We start from the raw sequence: 20942 nt of genomic DNA on the forward strand, positions 1-20942 counted from the left end.
AGAAGTGGGGCCACTGGTGACTGTCTTGTACAGAATATGAAAACCCGGGCGGATTTCCTCCCTCTCCTGACAAGAACCTGGGGCGCTGTTCCCGCAGGGACCCCATTTTCCTCTCTTCATGGGAACCCAGCTCCAGCCCGAGGGGAGACCAGGGCGGCCCCGCGCCCCTCGTACCTGCGCGCTGCAGCGTGTCCTTCCCGGTCTCCAGGTGTCTGCGGAGCCACTCCACGCACGTGCCCTCCAGGGAGTTCCTGTGTCTCTCCGCCTCACCTGCCGCCTCCCACTTGCGTTTGGTGATCTGAGCCGCCGTGTCCGCCGCGGTCCAGGAGCGCAGGTCCTCGTTCAGGGCGATGTAATCTCTGCCGTCGTAGCCGTGCTGCATGAACCCGCGGAGAAAACGCCCGTCCGGCCCCACTTCGCAGCCGTACATCTCCTGGACGGTGTGAGACCCTGACCCGCCCAGACCACCGGCGGTGATTAAACCCAAACTGAAATGAAACCGGGTCAAGTCCCCGCGAGCTCCTCCCGGGTCGGGGGTCGGGCGGGTCCCGCAGTGTTGGGGTGACCCTCGGACCCGCAGACTCGGGCGACCCCGCCGGTCCCTGGGGATGGGGGCGAGACCCGGCCCCGGGCCCGCGTCGCTCACCGGCCTCGCTCTGGTTGTAGTAGCCGAGTGCGGTGTTCAGGTTCGCTCGGAAAGCCTGTGCGGCGTCCTTGGCTGATCGCGTCTCCTGATCCCAATACTCGGGCCCCTCCTGCTCCGCCCACCGCGCCCGCGGCTCCATCCTCGGATCCGGGGCGTCGCTGTCGAACCGCACGAACTGCGTGTCGTCCACGTAGCCGACGGCGATGAAGCGGGGCTCCCCGCGGCCGGGCCGGGACACGGCGGTGAGGAAATATCTCAGGGAGTGGGAGCCTGGGGGCGGAGAGGGGTGAGACCCGGCCCGACCTCCTCCCGGCGCGGGTCCCGGGTCCGAGGTGAGGGGGCCGGGAGGGAGGAGGGGGTGGAGGGCCAGCGAGATGGAAGCGGTCGAAAACCTGTCCGAACTTCGAAAGGGGTAGAAAAGAGGGGTCGGGAAGCAAGAGAGGGACAGGCCGGGACCTGGGGAGGGGCGGGTCTGGACAGGGGCGTCGGGGTCGCTCGTTCCTTGGGGTCCTGCCCCCCAGACTCTCGGGAGATCCCCTCGCCCCTCCCCGCAGAGGCCGTTCCCTCCCGACCCCGCACTCACCCGCCAGGGTCTCGCTCAGGACCAGGACCCCCGAGAGCAGCAGGAGAAGCGTTCGCGGCCCCATGACGCTCATCCTCTGGATCTGGGGAGAAGCAGAGTCCGGGCGGGTCGGGGGAGACTTCATAACCGGGATCCGCGGAGAAGCTGATTGGTTTTTCTAGAAACCAGGCACCCAGTGGCAGTGAGAACTGGGGCCGCATCACGAGTGTCCGGGCAGAAGGGCTCCACACAGGCTGTGAGAGAGAAAGTGAAACTCGAGGAGACGGGGAATCCCCAACATGGAGCGTCCCAGCCCCAGACACCGCCCTTGACCCTGAGATCCTGAACCGCTCGCCCTCCAGGAACCTGGGACTTAGCCCTAATCCCTCCTCTCCTGCTACGTAGAATGTTCAACTTACCGAATAATTGCACTCAATTCACACGCTAGCAAAATAATGCTCAAAATTCTCCAAACCAGGCTTCAACAGAACCTGAACCCTGAACTTTTCAATGTTCAAGCTGAATTTAGAAAAGTCGGAGGAGCCAGACATCCAAGTGGATCATGGAAAAAGCGAAAGAGAAAACATCTATTTCTGCTTTATTGACTGCCAAAGCCTTTTACTGTGTGGATCAAAAAAAAAAAAAAAAAAAACAAAAAAAAGTGGAAAATTCTTCAAGAGATGGGAATACCAGACCACCTCACCTGCCTTCTGAGAAATCTGTATGCAGGTCAAGAAGCTACAGTTATAACCGGACATGGAACAACAGACTGGTTCCAAACTGGGAACTGAGTATGTCAAGCTGTATATTGTCACCCTGCTTATGTAACTTGCATGCAGAGTACATCATGTGAAATGCTGGGCTGGATGAGGCACAAGCTGGAATCAAGATTGTGAGGAGAAATATCAATAACCTCAGATATGCAGATGACAACCACCCTTATGGCAGAAAGTGAAGAAGAACTAAAGAGCCCCTTCATGAAAGAGGAGAGTGAAAAAGTTGGCTTAAAACTCAACATTCAGAAAACTAAGATCATGGCATCTCGTCCCATCACTTCATGGCAAATAAATGAGGAAACAATGGAAACAGTGGCAGACGTTATTTTGCGGGGGCTCTAAAATCACTGCAGATGGTGACTGCAGCCATGAAATTGAAAGATGCTTGTTGCTTGGAAGAAAACCTATGACCAACCTAGACAGCATATTAAAAATCAGAGACATTACTTTTTCAACAAAGGTCTGTCTATTCAATGCTGTGTTTTTTCCAGTAGTCAAGTACGGATGTGAGAGTTGGACTATAACGAAAGCTGGGCGCAGAAGAATTGATGCTTTTGAACTGTGATGTTGGAGAAGAGTCTTGAGAGTCCCTTGGACTGCAAGGAGATTCAACCAGGAAATCGGAAAGGAAATCGGTCCTGAATATTCATTGGAAGGACTGATGCTGAAGCTGAAGCTCGAAATCTTTGGCCACCTGATGGGCAAACTGACTCACTGGAGAAGACTCTGACACTGGGCAACATTGAAGGCAGGAGGAGAAGGGGATGACAGAGGTTAAGATGGTTGGATGACATCACCGACTTGATGGACATAAGTCTGAGCAAACTCTAGGAGATAGTGATGGACAGGGAGGCCTGGTGTCCTGCAGTTCATGGGGTCACAAAGAGTCCGACACGACTGAGTGATTGAACCGAACTCCCCTCCCGCACCAAGAACTCTTTGTCCCACTGTCTCCCTGAGTCCTAGCTCTCGGGCTGTTTGCGATTTTGATGAAAATATCTACACAATCTTACAAATTAGTGAGGACCTCAAGGATAGTATTATGTGACCACTTCTATGCATATTTTCCATACTATGAATAATACACTTTAAAGATTTTTGTTTGTTTGTTTAGAATAATATTAATAACCCATGCTTTTAATATGAATAACTATTTCCCAAAATAAACAGGGTAGTCAGAAGCATAGAGCTTTTTACGTTTTTCCCAAGTATCTTTCTTGTCCCTTTCACTAGAAGACCACTGGATTTTCAGGTTTGTGTCTGCATTCAATCTGTCATTTTGATTGTAATCTGTGAAAGTGAAAAAGCCTTCACATACTGCTGCTGCTGCTGCTAAATCGCTTCAGTCATGTCTGACTCTGTGCGACCCCATAGACGGCAGCCCACTAGACGCCTCTGTCCCTGGGATTCTCCAGGCAAGAATACTGGAGTGGGTTGCCATTCCTTCTCCAATACATAGGAGTAGTATTTTTTAATAATCTTTTCAGATAATTGTGGATGTTCATCTTGGATACAAAAGTAAAACTATACAAATTGTAGTTTCTCAAATATTTTTTCTGCAGTGGACCTGAAACAATATCATTAAGTATTTTCTATTCTGTTACATTAAAATCCATAAGCCTATTTTGTTCATTGAACATCTTTTCTACTAATACAAGATTTTTACAAAGTAATACATTGTTTCACTAAATTATACAGATCTTTCTGCTCATTCATTCTTTCGAGAACAGTTGTTTACCATGAAAGAGAGGGTAGTTCAGGTCTCAGTTTTTCCTTGGGCCACAGGACTTTGAAATGTAGTAGAAGTGCTCGATGTGTACTTTCTATGTCATCACAGAAGATACTTTTAAAATGTGTATTTTAGAATGATGATTAGGAAACAAGCATTTTTATTTATTTTATTTTTAAAAGTTATTTTATTGAAGGATATTTGATTTATAATGTTAATTTCTGCGGTACAGCAAAGTGATTCACTTATACATGTGTATATATATTCTTTTTCATTTTTTTAAATTTTGGTTTATTAAGGACAGATAGAATTTTTAATGTGTCATTCTGGATGTTTTAAAGCAAACCTAATTATTAGTTTTCTTTTTTTCTGCAAGAAATTTTGGTGAAAATAATTACTAGTTAAGTTTGCTACCATAGTCTCTGTTACTGCTAAATTATACATCAAAGCAAATGTCAACATACTGAGAAGTCAAATAATATCTGAGTGATGCTATGAAAGTAGCTTTCACCTCTGGGATCTCAGGAAATGGTCTCAGTGACGTCAAGGGTTCCACAGACCACACTCTGAGAACTGCTGCTCTGAATGAACCAGGGTGTCTCCCAACTGATCCCTGGCTTTGCCTCCTCTTCATTTTGGGAAATCCTTTTTCTTGAGCTGGACTCCCTGCCTCCCTAAACTTAACTGAGGACCCTGCACCTGGGCTCCTCTAGGAGAGAACTCTCCCCCTAGAAAGTGATGCCAGAGAGTGTCCTCAGTCTGGGAAGGGAGGTCGGGGAACAGGTGTTTCCCCTTTGGAACTGGGAACAGTTTGTACCTGAAGGTGCCAGACCCACTCATAACCTACTTTGATTTTGTTACACACCAGCTTAATATGTATTCATATCCCAGACAGAAATCTGATGTAGAGTCTAAGAAAAATAATATTGGCCCTTTCAACTCACGTGGTCTAATGCACCTGACTTGAGGCCCACAAACCATGAAGAGCAGTCCATTCCGACAGAACATCCTGTGGTGAAAGAATTGTTCTATGTCTGTGCTGTCCGGTCAGGTAGCCAGTAGCTACATGAGGCTGTTTAGCACCTTAAAGTGTCTGTTGTGCTGAGCACTTTTATTTATTTTAATTTGAACAGCAATATGTGGCTACTAGCTAGCATATTGGTCAATGCATGTCTAGAATGTTGTTAATTAATCTCCTGTCTCTTTCCCCTAAAAGATACTGTGTGACTCATAGGTTGATGCACATTAAAATAATATTGAAGTCATGGATTTGTCTGTGCAGATCTTAGATATAGCTTTAAAATAAAGCATGCTCTGAAAGTTTCTTTAATGTGTATTTTAACAGATAGAGTGTTCAGACATTAGCCAAACCATGGTTTTATCACCTTAAGGTCGTAAGTGTTCAAAACTGCCCAGCACTAGATATAATCGTTGAGCTCTTGGTGTTTTCCTTAACTTGGTAAACATAAGGACACACAGAAGTCTGCATTTAGCCCAAGAGGAAGTGTTTATTGAACACAACAGATATTAATACTTTGTGGGACTTGCACATACTTGTAAAGTTGTGAAGCAGAAGATGCAGTATTAGAACCCACCACCTTACTACTTTTTCCTTACTGCTCCTGCTATACTTTCACCCCAAATTCCATCAGTTCTGTTTCCCTTCACCCTTGGACCCCTCTCTCCTAGACAAAAATATACACGAATTTTTTACACTTGTGGAAAGAAGAGTTTTATGACCCAAAGATGAAAGCATATAAACCATCAAAGGGTATAAATCTTTCCTATGTCAATCAGACACTCACAAGATACAAACATATACCACTATTCCATTGGAGACACATAAACATTTTCGGCAAACAGGTGACATGTCTCAATATTCTTCTGCCAAAGATCACCAGGAGCAAATCTGTAGGCAACCAAACTGGATTTATACTGGATACAGCGAGAGAGATTACACAGCTTCAGGGACGATAGTATCCTTGTAAGGTGTTAGAACATAGACAGCCAGGAGTCCCCAGACTCTGAGCTTGGATTGGTACCTGCTGTCAGATCAGTGCCAACATTAGATTAGAAATAAAGTGTACAAAAAATATACTGTGCTTGAATCAGCCTGAAACCATTCCTCCCACCCCTGGTCCATGGAAAAGTTGTCTTCCATGAAATCAGTTCCTGGTGCCAAAACATTGAGGACCGCTGATATAGAGGATGTGGGTTTTGATTTTGAGAAGCGTCTATGTGAGACTGGCTCACTGTAGATTGGGTGTTGTCAGGAAGTGGGTGCAATTACAGGACTGGGCACCTCAGTGAGCCTCTGCTACAGGGAGGGCAGACTAGAGCGAGGATACAGCTGTGACTGGCAGGAAGCAGTGGTCTCTGGGTCAGCACAAGGAGAGGTTTGGTCCACGGTGAGGGGCACCGGGCTGCCTGGATGGTCTGTGCTTGTACAGAATGCCGTCCTGTTCTTGTTTTGTCTCTCTGTGTCATGCACTCAGATGTCCTTGTCTGATGCTGATCTTCCGTGAGATGACTTGTGTCCAACAGGAGAACAACACAGACGTGTGGTGAGCTCCAGCCCAGCTAGAGGATCAGAATGTACATCCTAGTGTATGAGCTGAGGGTGATCTGTCAAGTGTTTACAAATGTAAGGGATTTTTAATCCCCTGTAATTTTTGAAAGCATTATTTACCAGCACACAAGAGAACTGAAAAGATACTCAAGCATATACAGAAATAAATAATTCATGTTTTCCCCCTCATTCCCCATTCACTCAAGTGCTCTACTCAGAAACAAGTGCAGTTAGAAATTTCTCATTTTTTCTTTCCAGAAAAGTATACTGTTCATTAATGAATACTGTTAGATCAATAAAAGAGCTCAGCCACAGTCTGGGAGAAATTAATGTAAATGCACATATCTGATAAAGGACATGTTTTAGAATATACATAGAAGTCCTCAACTCAACAAAATGAAAATAACTATTTAAAAATAAAGTTTGAACAGATATCTCATCTAGAAGATATAACAATGGAAATGTATATGAAAAGATGCTAAACATCTTATGTTGTTAGGAAATGTAAATTGCAAAGACAGCAATGTGCATCACACCTGATGGCACATCTACAGGCCAAGAACTGGTGATGCCAAGGTTGGAGCAGCAGAAGGATGAGGAGCAGCAGAAACCCTCACTCACTGGGGCAGGAATAGGAAGCGGCGCAACCACCAGAAATGAGAGTCAGCGGTTTCTAACGAAGCTACACAGAAACTACCCATGCTGTCCACTGATCAATCTAGTATTTCTCCAACTCATTTGAAAACTTACATTTGCACAAACCTCTGCACACCAATGTGTATATCAGAGCGCCCCATAAGTGTGGGCTGCACATAGTGACTTTCTTCTAAAGATCACAGGGTGAAAAGCGGGAAAGTAAAAATAGAAGTTCACAAAGAAACCTGGGAAATGTACCTTAGCCAGGGGATGAAGTGAACTTATCAGTGATATCCCAGTGGACAGTGCATCCCCTTGGTGACTGGAGACTGTCACTCATCTCTGTGGTCCTCTTTCCCCAAAACCCTGGGCCCCAGTCTGATCGCAAGGTGTTCTACCATATCTCTGAGCAGTACTCCCCAAAACATCAAAGTCATCAAGAACAAGAGAAGTCGGTGACTGTCACAGCCAGAGGAGCCTGAAGGAGACACTATTCAGACTTAATATGTGTCTTTGATAGGATCTTGGAACAGGTTAAAGGAAAACTAATGAAGTCCAAATAAATTCTGGAGTTCAGTAACACTGTGTCAATATTGGTCATCAGCTGCGAGGAATGTATGATGGTGGTATAAAATGTCCTCACAGTGTGGGATATATGGTAACTCTCTACTAACTTTGCTGCTTTTTTAAAATCTCAGATTATACCAAAATGAAAGCACATTTTAATATCAACTAGAAATGAACAGGAAGTGGAAGAAGCAATTATCAACGTTCCAGGATGTTTTCATCAAGGAGCTGCAGAGAGGAGACATGAAGAGAAAAGATGGAAACCGAGATACAGGGGAGGATTCCAGGGCTCCGCTCTCCTCCAATCCTTGCTGTACGCTCGAGCCTGACCCCAGAGCTGCTCAGAAAGCATCTTCACCCCTTCCCTGGGCCAGGGCAGCCATCTCTGTCTGACTCAGACCACAATGCATCCTCTGCCTTCCCTGTGCAGAACTGGAGAGGAAAGAGTGGTCATGCCCCCGTGTGGCCACAGGGCTGATGACTGGACACCTGAGCTCCCCTTTGACCTCCTTACCAGAGACCTGCCCAGGCTCTCCTTAGGCTCCCAGCAGTGGGTGAGTGCTGTGCACACAAGCTGGTGTCCATCCAGTGTCAAGTTTAAAGCTTGAATTGTCACTCAAAATACATGCTGACATGGACATTTCTCTCCCCATTAAATAACCAACGACTTCGGCCTCAGAGAGGATCAGACATCAAGGCTGTAATGCCAGGTCCAGGGTGGAGCCCACCAACATATAACGGGTCCTCATTTTCAAGGGATGGGACCTCAAAGCCCAAGTACCGTCACTTCTTCTGGCCAGACTTATAGACTCTTCCTCTGGGGAATCAGCTCTGGAACCTCTATTCCTAGGATGCAGTAGATGAGGGGAGGAAGAGGAGGGAGAGGAGATCCCAAAGGGCCTGTAAGGTGGGGAGGCACCTAGAGAAGTGGGGAGAGGCAGAAAACACTGACATTATGGGATGGAGGGCACAGGTGTGGGGAGCAGAAACCAGAGAGGAGAGGATGGGGGAGGGTCACTGAGTGGACGTGAGCACAGGGAGGTGGGGTCTGTGTGGGGAGAGGCACAGGGGCTTTGGACCTGGGCGCTGGTAGAGGCTCCGTTTTCCACCCAGATGATAAACACACAGGTGTCAGCTCTGTATTTTGATGGTAAGGTATACTTATGTTTTCGGTATTTTTCTGAAATTACATGTATCAGTTCAGTTCAATTCCATTCAGTCGCTCAGTCATGTCTGACTCTGCAACCCTGTGGACTCCCTGTCCATCACCAACTCCAGGAGTTCACTCAGACTCACGTCCATCAAGTCAGTGATGCCATCCAGCCATCTCATCCTCTGTCATCCCCTTTTCCTCATGCCCCCAATACCTCCCAGCATCAGAGTCTTTCCAATGAGTCAACGCTTTGCATGAGGTGGCCAAAGTACTGGAGTTTCAGCTTTGGCATCAACCTTCCAAAGAAATCCCAAGGCTGATCTCCTTCAGAATGGACTGGCTGAATCTCCTTGCAGTCCAAGGGACTCTCAAGAGTACACATACACACAGTTTTCATTTATGTAACAGAAAAATTTGTATTCCGTTGTTTACACTAAGGAATGAGTGAGAAATCCATTTAGGTAATAGTTTCAAAGAAATCCATTGGTTTTCATTATTTTGTGCTGATAACACTTCTTCAGGCTTCCACCTGGCTATGTACCTATGTAGAGTAGAGAAACCAACATGCATCTCTAGCCCTTTTCTTCCCAGGAAAGTACAGCTGTTGAAGTGTGGATTTAAAACTCCTCCCCAATCTGAATGCTCTCTGATCACTGACCTCAGTTGTTCCCAATCTGGCTGAGTTCCTGGATTGCCTGTGAGTCCCTGTGATCACAGGTTCTGGTGGGACAAGTTTCTACTGAAGGGAAAAGAACAAAGAAACAGAGAAGATGACCCATCCAACCAGTGACCACTCTGAAGCCCACAAAGGACTCAGCACTCACTGGAGAGGGCTCATACCTCCTCGTATCCTTCTCTGGCCCCACTGAGATCAGACTCAGCACAGCAAACATGTAGATGCTGGAAGATTCTCAGGGGTTCCGTTTGTTTACCTGTCTCAGACTTTAAGAATCTTTTTCTTTATTAACCCATCGACCTTCATGACACGAATTAGAAAAAACAAATTCACATCCAGATTCTTATTTTCAGTATTTCTCAGCACAACATGAAGTTAAGACAAAGGTAGAAAGGGCCCAGCCCCGCCTCTGCCGAAACACAGGAGTCCAACAGGGAGGAGAACACAAGGTCAGATGGGGAGGGGGCGCAGTGGGCAGGGGTGGGCCAGTCTCCCCACCTCCTCACATTATGCTAATAGAAGCACAGAGGCATTCAGATGCAGCTGCAGAAAGAGGGGTCAGGGGATCTGACGTCACAATGGTGGGGGCGGGGATACTAATCTTGTGTCACTCGGTCCCACACAGACAGCTGTCCCACACTTAGAAGAAAATGATCATGAACAAGTTTAAGTCGGTCACAAATGTCTTGACATTCTAAACAGTCCACTGTATGTTCCAAATGCCCACTCAGAGAATCCGCATTACCCAGTCGTGCCACCTCTGACCCAGCCCTCTCCTGCTTCAGGCCCTCCAGGGTCTCACCTTTAGGACTGGTGAAAGGTAACATCACAGCCCTGGGCACTGTCACTGCTTGAGATAAAACAGAACAGGGCCTGGTCAGAACCCACAGGAGATGAGCCTAAAGGAGGGATTATGGGATGGGTGAGATCCCTCATGGGCTCTCAGCTGTACTATTCCAAGGATCTCAGGGATAACCCTCCAACCCACTCAAACTTACTAGCAGCCTGAACATAGCTCTCTCCTCTGCCTGTGGGGAGAAAGCATCACATAATAGGCCAGGGAGGAGGCAGGGCCGTGACATCCTGGAGGAGCCCCCTGGTCCTGGCCCCATTGAAGACCCAGGGTAAGGTCAGGAAATATGAAAAAAGGAGATGTGCAGCATTGGGCAGCTGCCCTCCTGGAGCTCTGTCCTCAGCCAGGACCCTCCCCTCTGACCTCCAACTGCTAGGAATCAGGTCCCCATCATCAGCATGATTAAGGTGAAAAATTTGTTTTCACGCTCTCATATACTTTACAGAAAGGTAAATGTTAGCACTCAGCTCCAACTGGCAAGCACATATGTGTGGATGGTTCTCCCAAGGGATGAGGCAGACAAGATTCTACCTGGGCTTGAAACCCCCAGTGAGACAAGAAAACTCAGATCCCTCCCTCCCTTCCCTACCTGAGCACTTCTTCCAGATCACAGCTCCACTCACCACAGCCACCACGAGGAGAACCAGGCCAACAGTGATGCCCATGATAGGGATGGAGGGCTGAGGAGGTCCTGTGGAAGAAAGGAAAGGGGCCCTGACCTTAGGCATGAATCCTAACCTTGCTGAAGTTCTCCTGAAGGCTCCTGATTACCTGATAATAAGGTTGACCATCCATCCCCCTCCTTACCCCATCTCAGGGTGAGGGGCTCCTGAAGCCCCTCGTGCTGCACACGGCACGTGTATCTCTGCTCCTCTCCAGAAGGCACCACCAGGGCCGCCCACTTCTGGAAGGTTCCATCCCCTGAAGTCCTGGTCTCCACAAGCTCCATGTCCTGGGTCAGGTCCTCCCCATCACGCTGCCAGGTCAGTGAAGTCTCAGGGTAGAAGCCCAGGGCCCAGCACCTCAGGGTGACCTCAAGGTCAGAGATGGGGTGATGAGTCACATGGATCTTTGGAGGGTCTGAGGAGGAAGAGTCGGAAAATTCACTTTGTGTTATCTCCATGGGCCAGTGAAGAGGCACCTTGTGACCATCTTGAGGATGGACAGGACAGCGGGTTTGAAAAGAAGTACAAACAGCAGACACCAGCCTGGACCCTGGGGTCTGGGAAAATCTCCTATTCCAAGGAAAGTTCTAGAATGAGACACTAATGTAGAAGGCTCCAGATCTCAAAGGGATAAAACAGATTTCTGGACCTAATCTGAGTGGCGAGTGAATGACTCAGAAAATCTGGAGTCAGGCCTCCAAAGATGTTTTCAGGCCAATAACAAGGCCTTGACAGAAAAAGTCGTGGTTCACCAACATTGCTGCCAAGGTCATAGGGAATTATTGATCAGTTACTTCAGAGATAGTTTTCCTTTCCATCCCCACGAGACTGGATTCCTCAATTGTCCCTTAGAGAGACTCTAGCCCTCTGGATTCATCACTCTCTAACAGAAGACAAGACCCTAGAAGGATCCCTCCCTCTCCCGCCTAGAAGGAACAGTGGTATTCTGATACTGATTCCACTTTCCTTTCCTCGTGGGAAGCCAGCTCCAGTCCGAGGGGAGATCAGGGAGGCCCTGCGCCCCTCCTACGTGTGTGCAGCAGCGTGTCCTCCTGTTCTCCTGGAATCTCCGGAGCCGCTCCACGCATGTGCCCTCCAGGTAGTTTCTGTTGCGCTGTGCATCACCAGAGGCCTCTCACTTGCACGTGGTGATCTGAGCCGCCGTGTCTTCTGCCGTCCTTTTCCGTGATCCAGTGAATGTTGGTAATTTGATCTCTGGCTCCTCTGACTTTTCTAAATCCAGCTTGAACATCTGGAAGTTCACAGTTCATGCACTGTTGAAGCTTGGCTTGGGGGAATTGTGAGCATTACTTTGCTAGCTGGTTTTAGAAGAGGTAGAGGAACCAGAGATCATATTGCCAACATCCATTGGATCATCCAAAAAGCAAGAGAGTTCCAGAAAAACATCTACTTCTGCTTTATTGACTACGCCAAAGCCTTTGACTGAGTGGATCATAACAAACTGTGGAAAATTCTCAAAAAGATGGAAATACCAGAGCAACTCACCGGCCTCCTGAGAAATCTGTATGCAGGTCAAGAAGCAACATATAGAACTGGACATGAAACAACAGGCTGGTTCCAAATCGGGAAAGGAGTACCTTAAGGCTGTATATTGTCACCCTGCTTATTTAACTTACATGCAGGGTACATCATGAGAAATGCTGGGCTGGATGAAGCACAAGCTGGAGTCAAGATTGCTGGGAGAAATATCAATAACCTCAAATATGCAGATGATATCATCCTTATGGCAAAAAATGAAGAACTAAAGAGCTTCTTGATGAAAGTGAAAGAGGAGAGTGAAAAAGTTGGCTTAAAACTCAACATTCAGAAAACGAAGATCATGGCATCTGGTCCCATCACTTCATGGCAAATAGATGGGGACAGTGGAAACAGTGACAGATTTTATTTTGGGGGGCTCCAAAATCATTGCAGATGGTGACTGCAGCCATGAAATTAAAAGACACTTACTCTTTGGAAGAAAAGTTATGACCAACTAGACAGCAAATTAAAAAGCAGAGACATTACTTTGCCAACAAAGGTCCATCTAGTCAAGGCTATGGTTTTTCCAGTAGTCATGTATGAATGTGAGAGTTGGACTATAAAGAAAGCTAAGTGCTGAAGAACTGATGCTTTTGAACTGTGGTGTTGGAGAAGACTCTTGAGAGTCCCTTGGACTGCAAGGAGATCTAACCAGTCCATCCTAAAGGAAATCAGTCCTGAATATTCATTGGAAGGACTGATGTTGAAGCTGAAACTCCAATACTTTGGCCACCTGATGCAAAGAACTGACTCATTTGAAAAGACCCTGATGCTGGGAAAGAATGAAGGTGGGAGGAGAAAGGGATGACAGAGGATGAGATGACTGGATGGCATCACTGACTCAATGGACATGAATTTGAGTAAGCTCCAGGAGTTGGTGATGTACAGGGAAGCCTGGCGTGCTGCAGTCCATGGGGTCACAAACAGTCAGACAGGACTGAGCCACTGAACTGAACTGAACTGAACTGAAAATGAAATTGGCTGAAAGACTTGCCGACTCTGGCTGGGTGAAGGTCCCCAGCGGGTCCTCCTGTGTTGAGGCAACCTGGCTGGTACCTGGGGGTGGGGGTAGTGACCTGGATCCGGGCCCGTGTTGCTCACCCACTTTGCTCTGGTTGTAGCCCCATAGGGAGTTCAGGTTCACTCTGAAAGTCTGGGCAGTGTCCTTGATGCCCTGCATGTTCCAATTCCAATACTCCAGTCCCTCCTGCTCCATCCACCATGCCCGCGCCTCCATCCTCGGATTTGGGTCGTCACTGTCAAACCGCACGAACTGTGTATAGCCTACCACAGTGAGACTGACTGGTTTCTGTAGAACCGAACAGGCAATGGGAGTGAGAATTGGAACAGTGTCAGGAGAATCCACATGGGAAGGCCCAACATATTACAACCCAGGCAGGGTAATAATACTGATAAATCTTTACATGTTAACAGAAATAATATGTTTTCTTTAATGAGAAAGAACTATTTCCCCAAATATGCAAGATAGTGAGAAGAATAAATCTTTTAATTTTACACTTTTGCAAGTCTCTTGTCTCAGAAAAAACTGGCTAAAACTCAACATTCAAAAAATGAGGATTATGGCATCTGGTCCCAGCACTTCATGGTAAATAGATGGGGAAACAGTGGAAACAGTGGCTGACTTTATTTTCTTGGGCTCCAAAATCACTGTGGATGGTGACTGCAGCCATGAAATTAAAAGACGCTTGCTCCTTGGAAGAAGAGCTATGACAAACCTAGACCACATATTAAAAAGCTGAGACATTACTCTGCTGACAAAGGTCCATATAGTCAAAGCTACAGTTTTTCCAGTGGTCAGGTATGGATGTGAGAGTTGGACCATAAATAAGGCTGAGTGCTGAAGCATTGATGCTTTTGAACTGTGGTGTTGGAGAAGACTATTGAGAGTCCCTTGGACTGCAAGGAGATCTAACCAGTCCATCCTAAAGAAAATCAGTCCTGAATATTCACTGGAAGGACTCATGCTGAAGCTGAAACTCCAATACTTTGGTCACCTGATGCAAATAACTGACTCATTTGAAAAGATTGAAGGTAGGAGGAGAAGGGGATGACAGAGGGTGAGATGGTTGGATGGCATCACCAACTCAATAAACATGAGTTTGAGCAAGCTCCAGGAGTTGGGGATGGACAGGAAAGCCTGGCGTGCTGCAGTGCACGGTGTTGCAAAGAGTCAGACATTACTTAGTGACTGAACTGTCTGTCTCATTAGAACACCACTGGATTTTTGTATTTGCTTCTGCATTTAAATTGTTGTTTTGGTTGAAGTATATGGCAAAACATACAGCCTTACAAGTATGTTGAAGTAGTATTTTTACTAACCTTTGTATATAATTGTTTCTGATTATCTGGATGTCTCTGATTATTTCAGCTATTCATGTCTGATACTAAAAATTACACAATTGGTAGTTTCTCAGGGTTTGAGGGTTTTTGTTTCTTTCTTTTATTAAGTGAACCTGAAACACCACGATTGAATATTTTCTGTTTTGTTACAGTAAAATCCACAGGCCTGTCTTGGATATTGAATGGATCTTTTACTAATGCATGAGTTTTCAAAGTAATGTAGTGTTTCACTAAGTTATGTACAACCTAAGTTATGTACATCTTTCAGTGTTGATTCCTGTAAATCAACACTGGAATCAGACAATTTAAATAATTATTATTTGTTTTAATATTACGATAGACCCCAAGAGAAAAGTTTGTCAGTACTGAGAAACTCTCAGTCTTACAGTGATTGTGGACACATTTTCCAGAATCTGATTTTCTCTGGAGAGCTTACCTTTTATCAAGGGAAGTACTGTGAATTGTCATCTGTCAGTCATTTTCTTGAATGAAGATGCTCATGTTCATTTTCAAGAAAATGTCCGCCAAATGTCCAAGTCTAAACAGGCATAATTCTGGGTCATTCTTTGCTTCAAGTACAAATGGCATCCCATTAAAAAAAAAAAAAAGGCTAGTTCAGCTCATAAAGATTATTTTCTTTGGGAACTAGTACTTTGGAATGTTGCAGAAATGCTTGTATATGTCTTGTGTGTGTATATATATATATATATCTCCATGTCATCATGTAAGATATTTTTAAAAAGTGGATTGTGAATAATGATTTAGTACAGATAATAATTCTTAACACTTTAACCAGGATGTTTAAAGTGAAATTGCTTTGATTTTTTTTTTTTTTTCAGTGTGGAAATAGGTGGTGGTGAAGAATAAATAACTATTGCAGTTTGGTACCATAGCTTCCATTCTTGTTAAGTTTTACCTCATGCAAATGTCGATTATAGTGCAAAGGCAAATACACTCTAAGAAATGTTATGAAACTAGTTTTGACCTTATGATTCAAGATATGATCGTGAAAGGGTCTCATTGAATTCAAGGGTTCCACAGACCAAACTGTGAGAACTGCTATTCTGAGTAATTGCTATTCTGATCTTCCCAGGTGATACAGTGGTTAAGAATCCACTTGCCAGTGAAGGAGATGCAAGAGATGCAGGTTCGATCCCTGGGTGGGGAAGATCCACTGAAGTGGGAAATGGCAACCTGCTCCAGTATTCTTGCCTGGGAACTCCCATGGACAGAGGAGCCTGGTGTGCTACAGTCCATGGGGTCTCAGAGTTGAACAGGACTCAGTGACTAAACAACAACATACCACCTAACCTTTCAAGCCAGGAAGGCAGCCTCCTTTTCTCAACCCAGAGAGCTATGACCCCAGCATCCTGCCTCTTCTTCCCATTTGTGAACCTGATAGACAGACCACCTCCAAATCCTGAAATCAAATGTCCTAGACCCAACTCTAATTTCTAGCCCCACCGATGACCCAGGAGTTCGGGGTCTTCTCTGGTCAGGGGAGGCTCTCCAGAGCCCCACAGGCTGCAGCTGAGCCATGCCACCAGCTCATTCTGGATCTAAGACTGGGAGTTGGAGGACTTCACCACCTAAGAACTCCTCCACCAGATCAAGGCATCCCTCAGGAGTAGGAGTCTGTGGAGGCAGCTGGGGATCTGGTTGTCTGTTCTCGGTGCTTGTGGCCACAAGTGAAGTGCGGAGGGCGCTGTGGAGCTGTCTGTCTGCTTGGCTGCCAGCCTGGGGTAAACTAGTGAGTAGCTCCTCCTCCTTCTAACACAGTCTCACCCTCATCCCTTACCAGGAACTGCCTGCCTTTCCTGCCCCAGTCTCAGCTTTAAGGATGTGTTCAATCATCAACAAATATTTTGGGGGCATCTACTATGTGCCAGGCACTATTCTAGGCAGGGTATTTAAACCAACTCGAAATCCTGCCTTCATCCACTTACATGCTGATGGAAGACCTGACAATAAACAGCAAGGCCCTTGAAGTAATGATCGGGGTACCATAAAGCGGTGAGTGATTTAGAGAAAGAGAAGAACCAGCAGGAGCTGGCTGTAATTTTAAATACAAGGGAGGCTTTCCTCAGAGACGACGTTTAAGCTAAGCCCTAAAGGAGGTGAGGAGTGTCCCTGCATTACTGGGAGGGGTAATGTTCCAGGATCACCATCTGCCCAAACCTGGGGCTCTACTAGGCAAACACTGAGGCTGCAGCAGGAACTGGAGTGGGCAGACTTCAGGAAAGACTTCCTGTAGAGGACTGTGGGGATCTAAGTTTGTATACCTCATGCCCTCCTCCTGTTTGTGCCTGGAGATTCATGAAACCCTCAAGATTAGAGGAGGAAGAAGGGCCTGGAGTGGAGCAAAGTGGGGAGAGGCGGGAGGAAACTGAGGTGGGGTCCCGCCCCAACTCTGCGCTCATCCTCTCCTGAGTCCAGTGTGAGGTGGACACAGGGACACTGATTGGCCTCTAAAAACCGGCCACCCAATGGGAGTGAGAACTAGGGCCGCGTCACGAGTATCCAGGCAGGAGGGCTCGACACAAGTTGTGAGAGAGAAAGTGAAACTCGAGAGACAGGGAATCCCCAACAGGAGCATCCCCACCCGAGACACCTCCCTTGACTCAGACCCTGAGAGCCTCGCGCCCCGGGGCGCCTGGGACTTTGTCCTGATAGCTCCCCTCCTGCACCGAGAGCTCTTGATCATGCTTACTCTTATAGTCCTGACCTAGTCTCAGTCCTTAGTGAGGACCTCAAGGATAATTTTATGTGGCCAATTTATTGTTATTTTCCATAAAAGAATAATACAGTTAAAAATTTTTTGGTTAGCTTACTAAGAATAATATTAATAACCCATGAGTTTAATGTGAACAGTAACCATTTCCCAGAATAGACAGGGTAGTGCGAAGAGCGGAGCTTTTACGTTTTTATGTTTTTGCGAGTCTCTTTCTCGTCTGTCCCATTAGACCACCCCTGGATTTTCAGGTTTCCTTCTGCACTGAATCCACTATTTTGATTGAAGTCTCTGAAGATCAAAAGGCCTATACAAATGTAGGAATAGTCTTTTTAATAATCTTTTCAGATCATTGTGGATGTTCATCTTTCTTACAAAACTAAAACTATACACGTGGTAGTTTCTAAAAGGTTATTTTCAAAGTGGACCTGAAAGAATATCATTGACTATTTCTTATTCTGTTACATTAAAATCCATAAGCAACTAAAGATCCCACATGGCACAGTGAAGCCTAGTGCAGCCAAATCAATAATAAATAGCTAAAATAAATATTAATAAAATAAAATGAGCACAACAAAAGTAAGCTATATATTCCAGGGAGAATTAAAATATCCACTTTAGAAAAGCAAAGTCAATATGTGTATGTGTATAACAGGTTCATTTTGCTGTACACCTGAAACTAACACAAGACTGTAAATTAATTATATTCTAATAAAAATTATAAAATAAAAAAAATAGAAAATGGAAAAGTAGTTTTAGAAACTCTATAATCCAATCTTCCTCTTTTCTATTTGCTTTCTCACAATGCATTTCCTTGTTTATTTCTGGCTGCAGCGGGTCTTCCTTGCTGCACGTGAGCTTTCTCTGGTTGCAGTGATCAGGGGCTACTCTCTAGTTGCGGTGCTGGGGCTTCTCCCTGCCGTGGCTTCTCTGTGATAGAGAACTGGCCCGAGGGCGCGGGGGCTCAGTAGTTGTGGTGCACAGGTTTAGTTGCCTCTTGGCATCTGGAATCTTCCCCGACCAAGGATCGACCCCCTGCACTGGCAGGTGGATTCTTAACCACTGGACCACCAGAGAAATCTTTAACAACTTCATTGAGATATTATTGCTATAAAAAATTGCACATATTTAATACGTATAATTATATGTATAATTTAATATGTATAATTATACATATAATTTAATATGTATAATTTGAGTTTGTACATGTGCAAACACTTGTGAAAATATCACCAGAACAAGGTAATAAAGATATCTGTTACCTCCAAAAACAAAAAGAAAGAACAAAAAGAAATTATAGTCTACTAAATGCTCAGTCATGACTAGTATTTGCATTATTATAATACTACAAATATTGGACATTGAGCTAATCAAAATTACAAAAATGATAGATTTATAATTATAAATTGGAAAGATGGGGTATGTGAAAGAAAAACCAATTAACTACAAATGGTACATAAAATTGAAAACCAGAAAGGAGTATTATAGATATGTGTTTTAGAGACATAGAAGAAACAGAATCAGCTGAAAGAGCTAAAACAATTGGTCTCTGATATTCAAGAGATGGGGGACATCCATCCTGATTTCAAGTCTTGTAGAAATATTTTATTTCTTAAAATTTTGTGCATAGATCCACTAACTAAAAATAAAAAGACAAGCCAGTAGGTGAGAGAATGGACTTTGGACTCAGGAATTGTTCCGGAAGAAGAGTCCTAGACGTGGAGCAGTAGTTGGAAGGAAACTGGACATAGAGTGGTGGATGTTTACGGCAGGATTTTGTTTGGGTTTATTTATTTATGTTTGATTAATTTTAATGAGAGGGATTGCAGCATGTTTGTGGTCAGGACTGAGGGAGCCAGTAGAGAGTGGGAAACTGATGACACAGGGGAGGATGGAATCAGATCCTGTGCCCACGCTGGGGGGCGGCCTTAGATGTTGTGAGGGGGTGTCCGTCATCACTGTGGAAGGTGAGGGTACAGGTGCAAGTGTGGGAATGCGGGGGGAGGAGGATGGACTGAGTATTATTTTCTGAGTGGAAAGCTCACCATTAAGAACAGGGAGTAGGGAGGCAGTGGAGGGTCTGAGGAGGGAGGGAGGGAAGAGAACGAGCCTGCTCAGGAGGTGTGAGAGTGAGCTGACGGGAAACAGCATCAGGGGAGTGTAGGCTGGAGGCCACTAAGGTCTGTGCTCATCAGCTTAGAGAATGTTTCAGCAGGAAGATGTGTAATAAACTAAAAGAAAATGCAACCACATTTCACTGGGTGTGAGGATTACAGGGTTTTTCTGTGAAAAAACATTCTCAACACTTTATTAGTTGTTTCCCAGTGAATATACATAAGATCATATCCATACATTGCACATATACCATACATTGCACATCTATCACGTGTGTGTGTGGCTGTGTATGTGTGTTCAGTCGCCTCAGTCGTGGTCAGTGCTTTATGACCTTATGAACCATAGCCTGTCAGGCTCCTCTGTCCATGGGATTCTCCAGGCAAGAATACTGGAGTGGTTGTCATGCCCTCCTCCAGGGGGTCTTCCCAACCCAGGGATAGACCCTGCGTCTCTGATGTCTCCTGCCCTGGCAGGTGGATTCTTTGCCATTAGCACCACCTGAGAAGCTGAGAGAAATGCAAAACTACTCAAGAATATACAAAATAAATAATTCATATTCTCCCCTGCATCCTCCAATCACTCAAGTCCTCTAGTTAGATATCAAGACAGGAATTTCTAATTTTTCTTACTAGAAAAATATAACTATGCATTAATATATATTGCTATGTCAGTCATAGACCTCAGGCCACTGACTAGAGAAATTATTGACAAATTTATGTATCTAGTAAAGGACTTATATTAGAATATGCATAGAACACTTAAACTCAACAATATGAAGACAAATAATTAAAATTGAGGAAAAAATAAAAATGAGGAAAAGTCTGAGTAGACATCTCATCAAAGATGGTATCTCAATGAAAATATATAGGGAAAGATGCTCAATGTCACATGTTATTAGGACATGCAAAGAAAACCAGCAGTGACACATCCTCACACCCCTATTAGAGCAGCTAGAATCCAAGAACCCGCGATGCCTAGTATTGACCAGGACGTGGAGCCGCAGAAACCCTCATTCACTGGGGCAGGAATAGGAAGCAGCACAGCCGCTAGAAATGAGAGTCAGCAGTTTCTTATGAAGCTTATGGATGGAAGCTCTCCATCCAGTCTACTAATCAATCTGGTATTTCTCTAACTTGTCTGAAAACTTAGTTTTGCACATAACCTGCACACCAATGTTTACAGCAGAAAGCCCTTTAAAAATGATGTATTTACTTACTGGCGGCACTGGATCTCCGTTGCCGCGCCCAGGCTTTCTCTAGTTGCGAGCGTGGGAGCCACTGTTCGTCGCAGCGCTGGGACTTGTTGCGGTGACTTCTCTTGTCGTGGAACACGGGCTGTAGCCGCACGAGCTTCAGCAGTGGCAT

General features: G+C 45.4%; 1 protein-coding gene and 1 pseudogene across 4 annotated transcripts in view; both read right to left on the bottom strand.

Moving 5' to 3' along the window:
• LOC138425561 (BOLA class I histocompatibility antigen, alpha chain BL3-7-like) overlaps positions 1–1862 on the bottom strand; it is a 40597-nt gene extending 38735 nt beyond the window's left edge. For all 4 annotated transcript variants that reach the window (XM_069563586.1, XM_069563584.1, XM_069563585.1 and 1 more), the window contains exons 1-3: positions 1230–1862; positions 647–916; positions 175–450 (exon numbers count right to left, since the gene is read on the bottom strand). In XM_069563586.1, coding sequence (XP_069419687.1) covers positions 175–450; positions 647–916; positions 1230–1353 — 670 coding nt within the window. In that variant the 5' untranslated portion in view covers positions 1354–1862. The remainder of the gene's footprint in view (positions 1–174; positions 451–646; positions 917–1229) is intronic.
• An 8256-nt stretch (positions 1863–10118) lies between these two features.
• LOC138425879 (BOLA class I histocompatibility antigen, alpha chain BL3-7-like) lies at positions 10119–20942 on the bottom strand (annotated as a pseudogene).

The sequence above is a fragment of the Ovis canadensis genome, chromosome 20, assembly GCF_042477335.2.
Source record: "Ovis canadensis isolate MfBH-ARS-UI-01 breed Bighorn chromosome 20, ARS-UI_OviCan_v2, whole genome shotgun sequence".
In the NCBI taxonomy this organism is placed as follows: domain Eukaryota; kingdom Metazoa; phylum Chordata; class Mammalia; order Artiodactyla; family Bovidae; genus Ovis; species Ovis canadensis.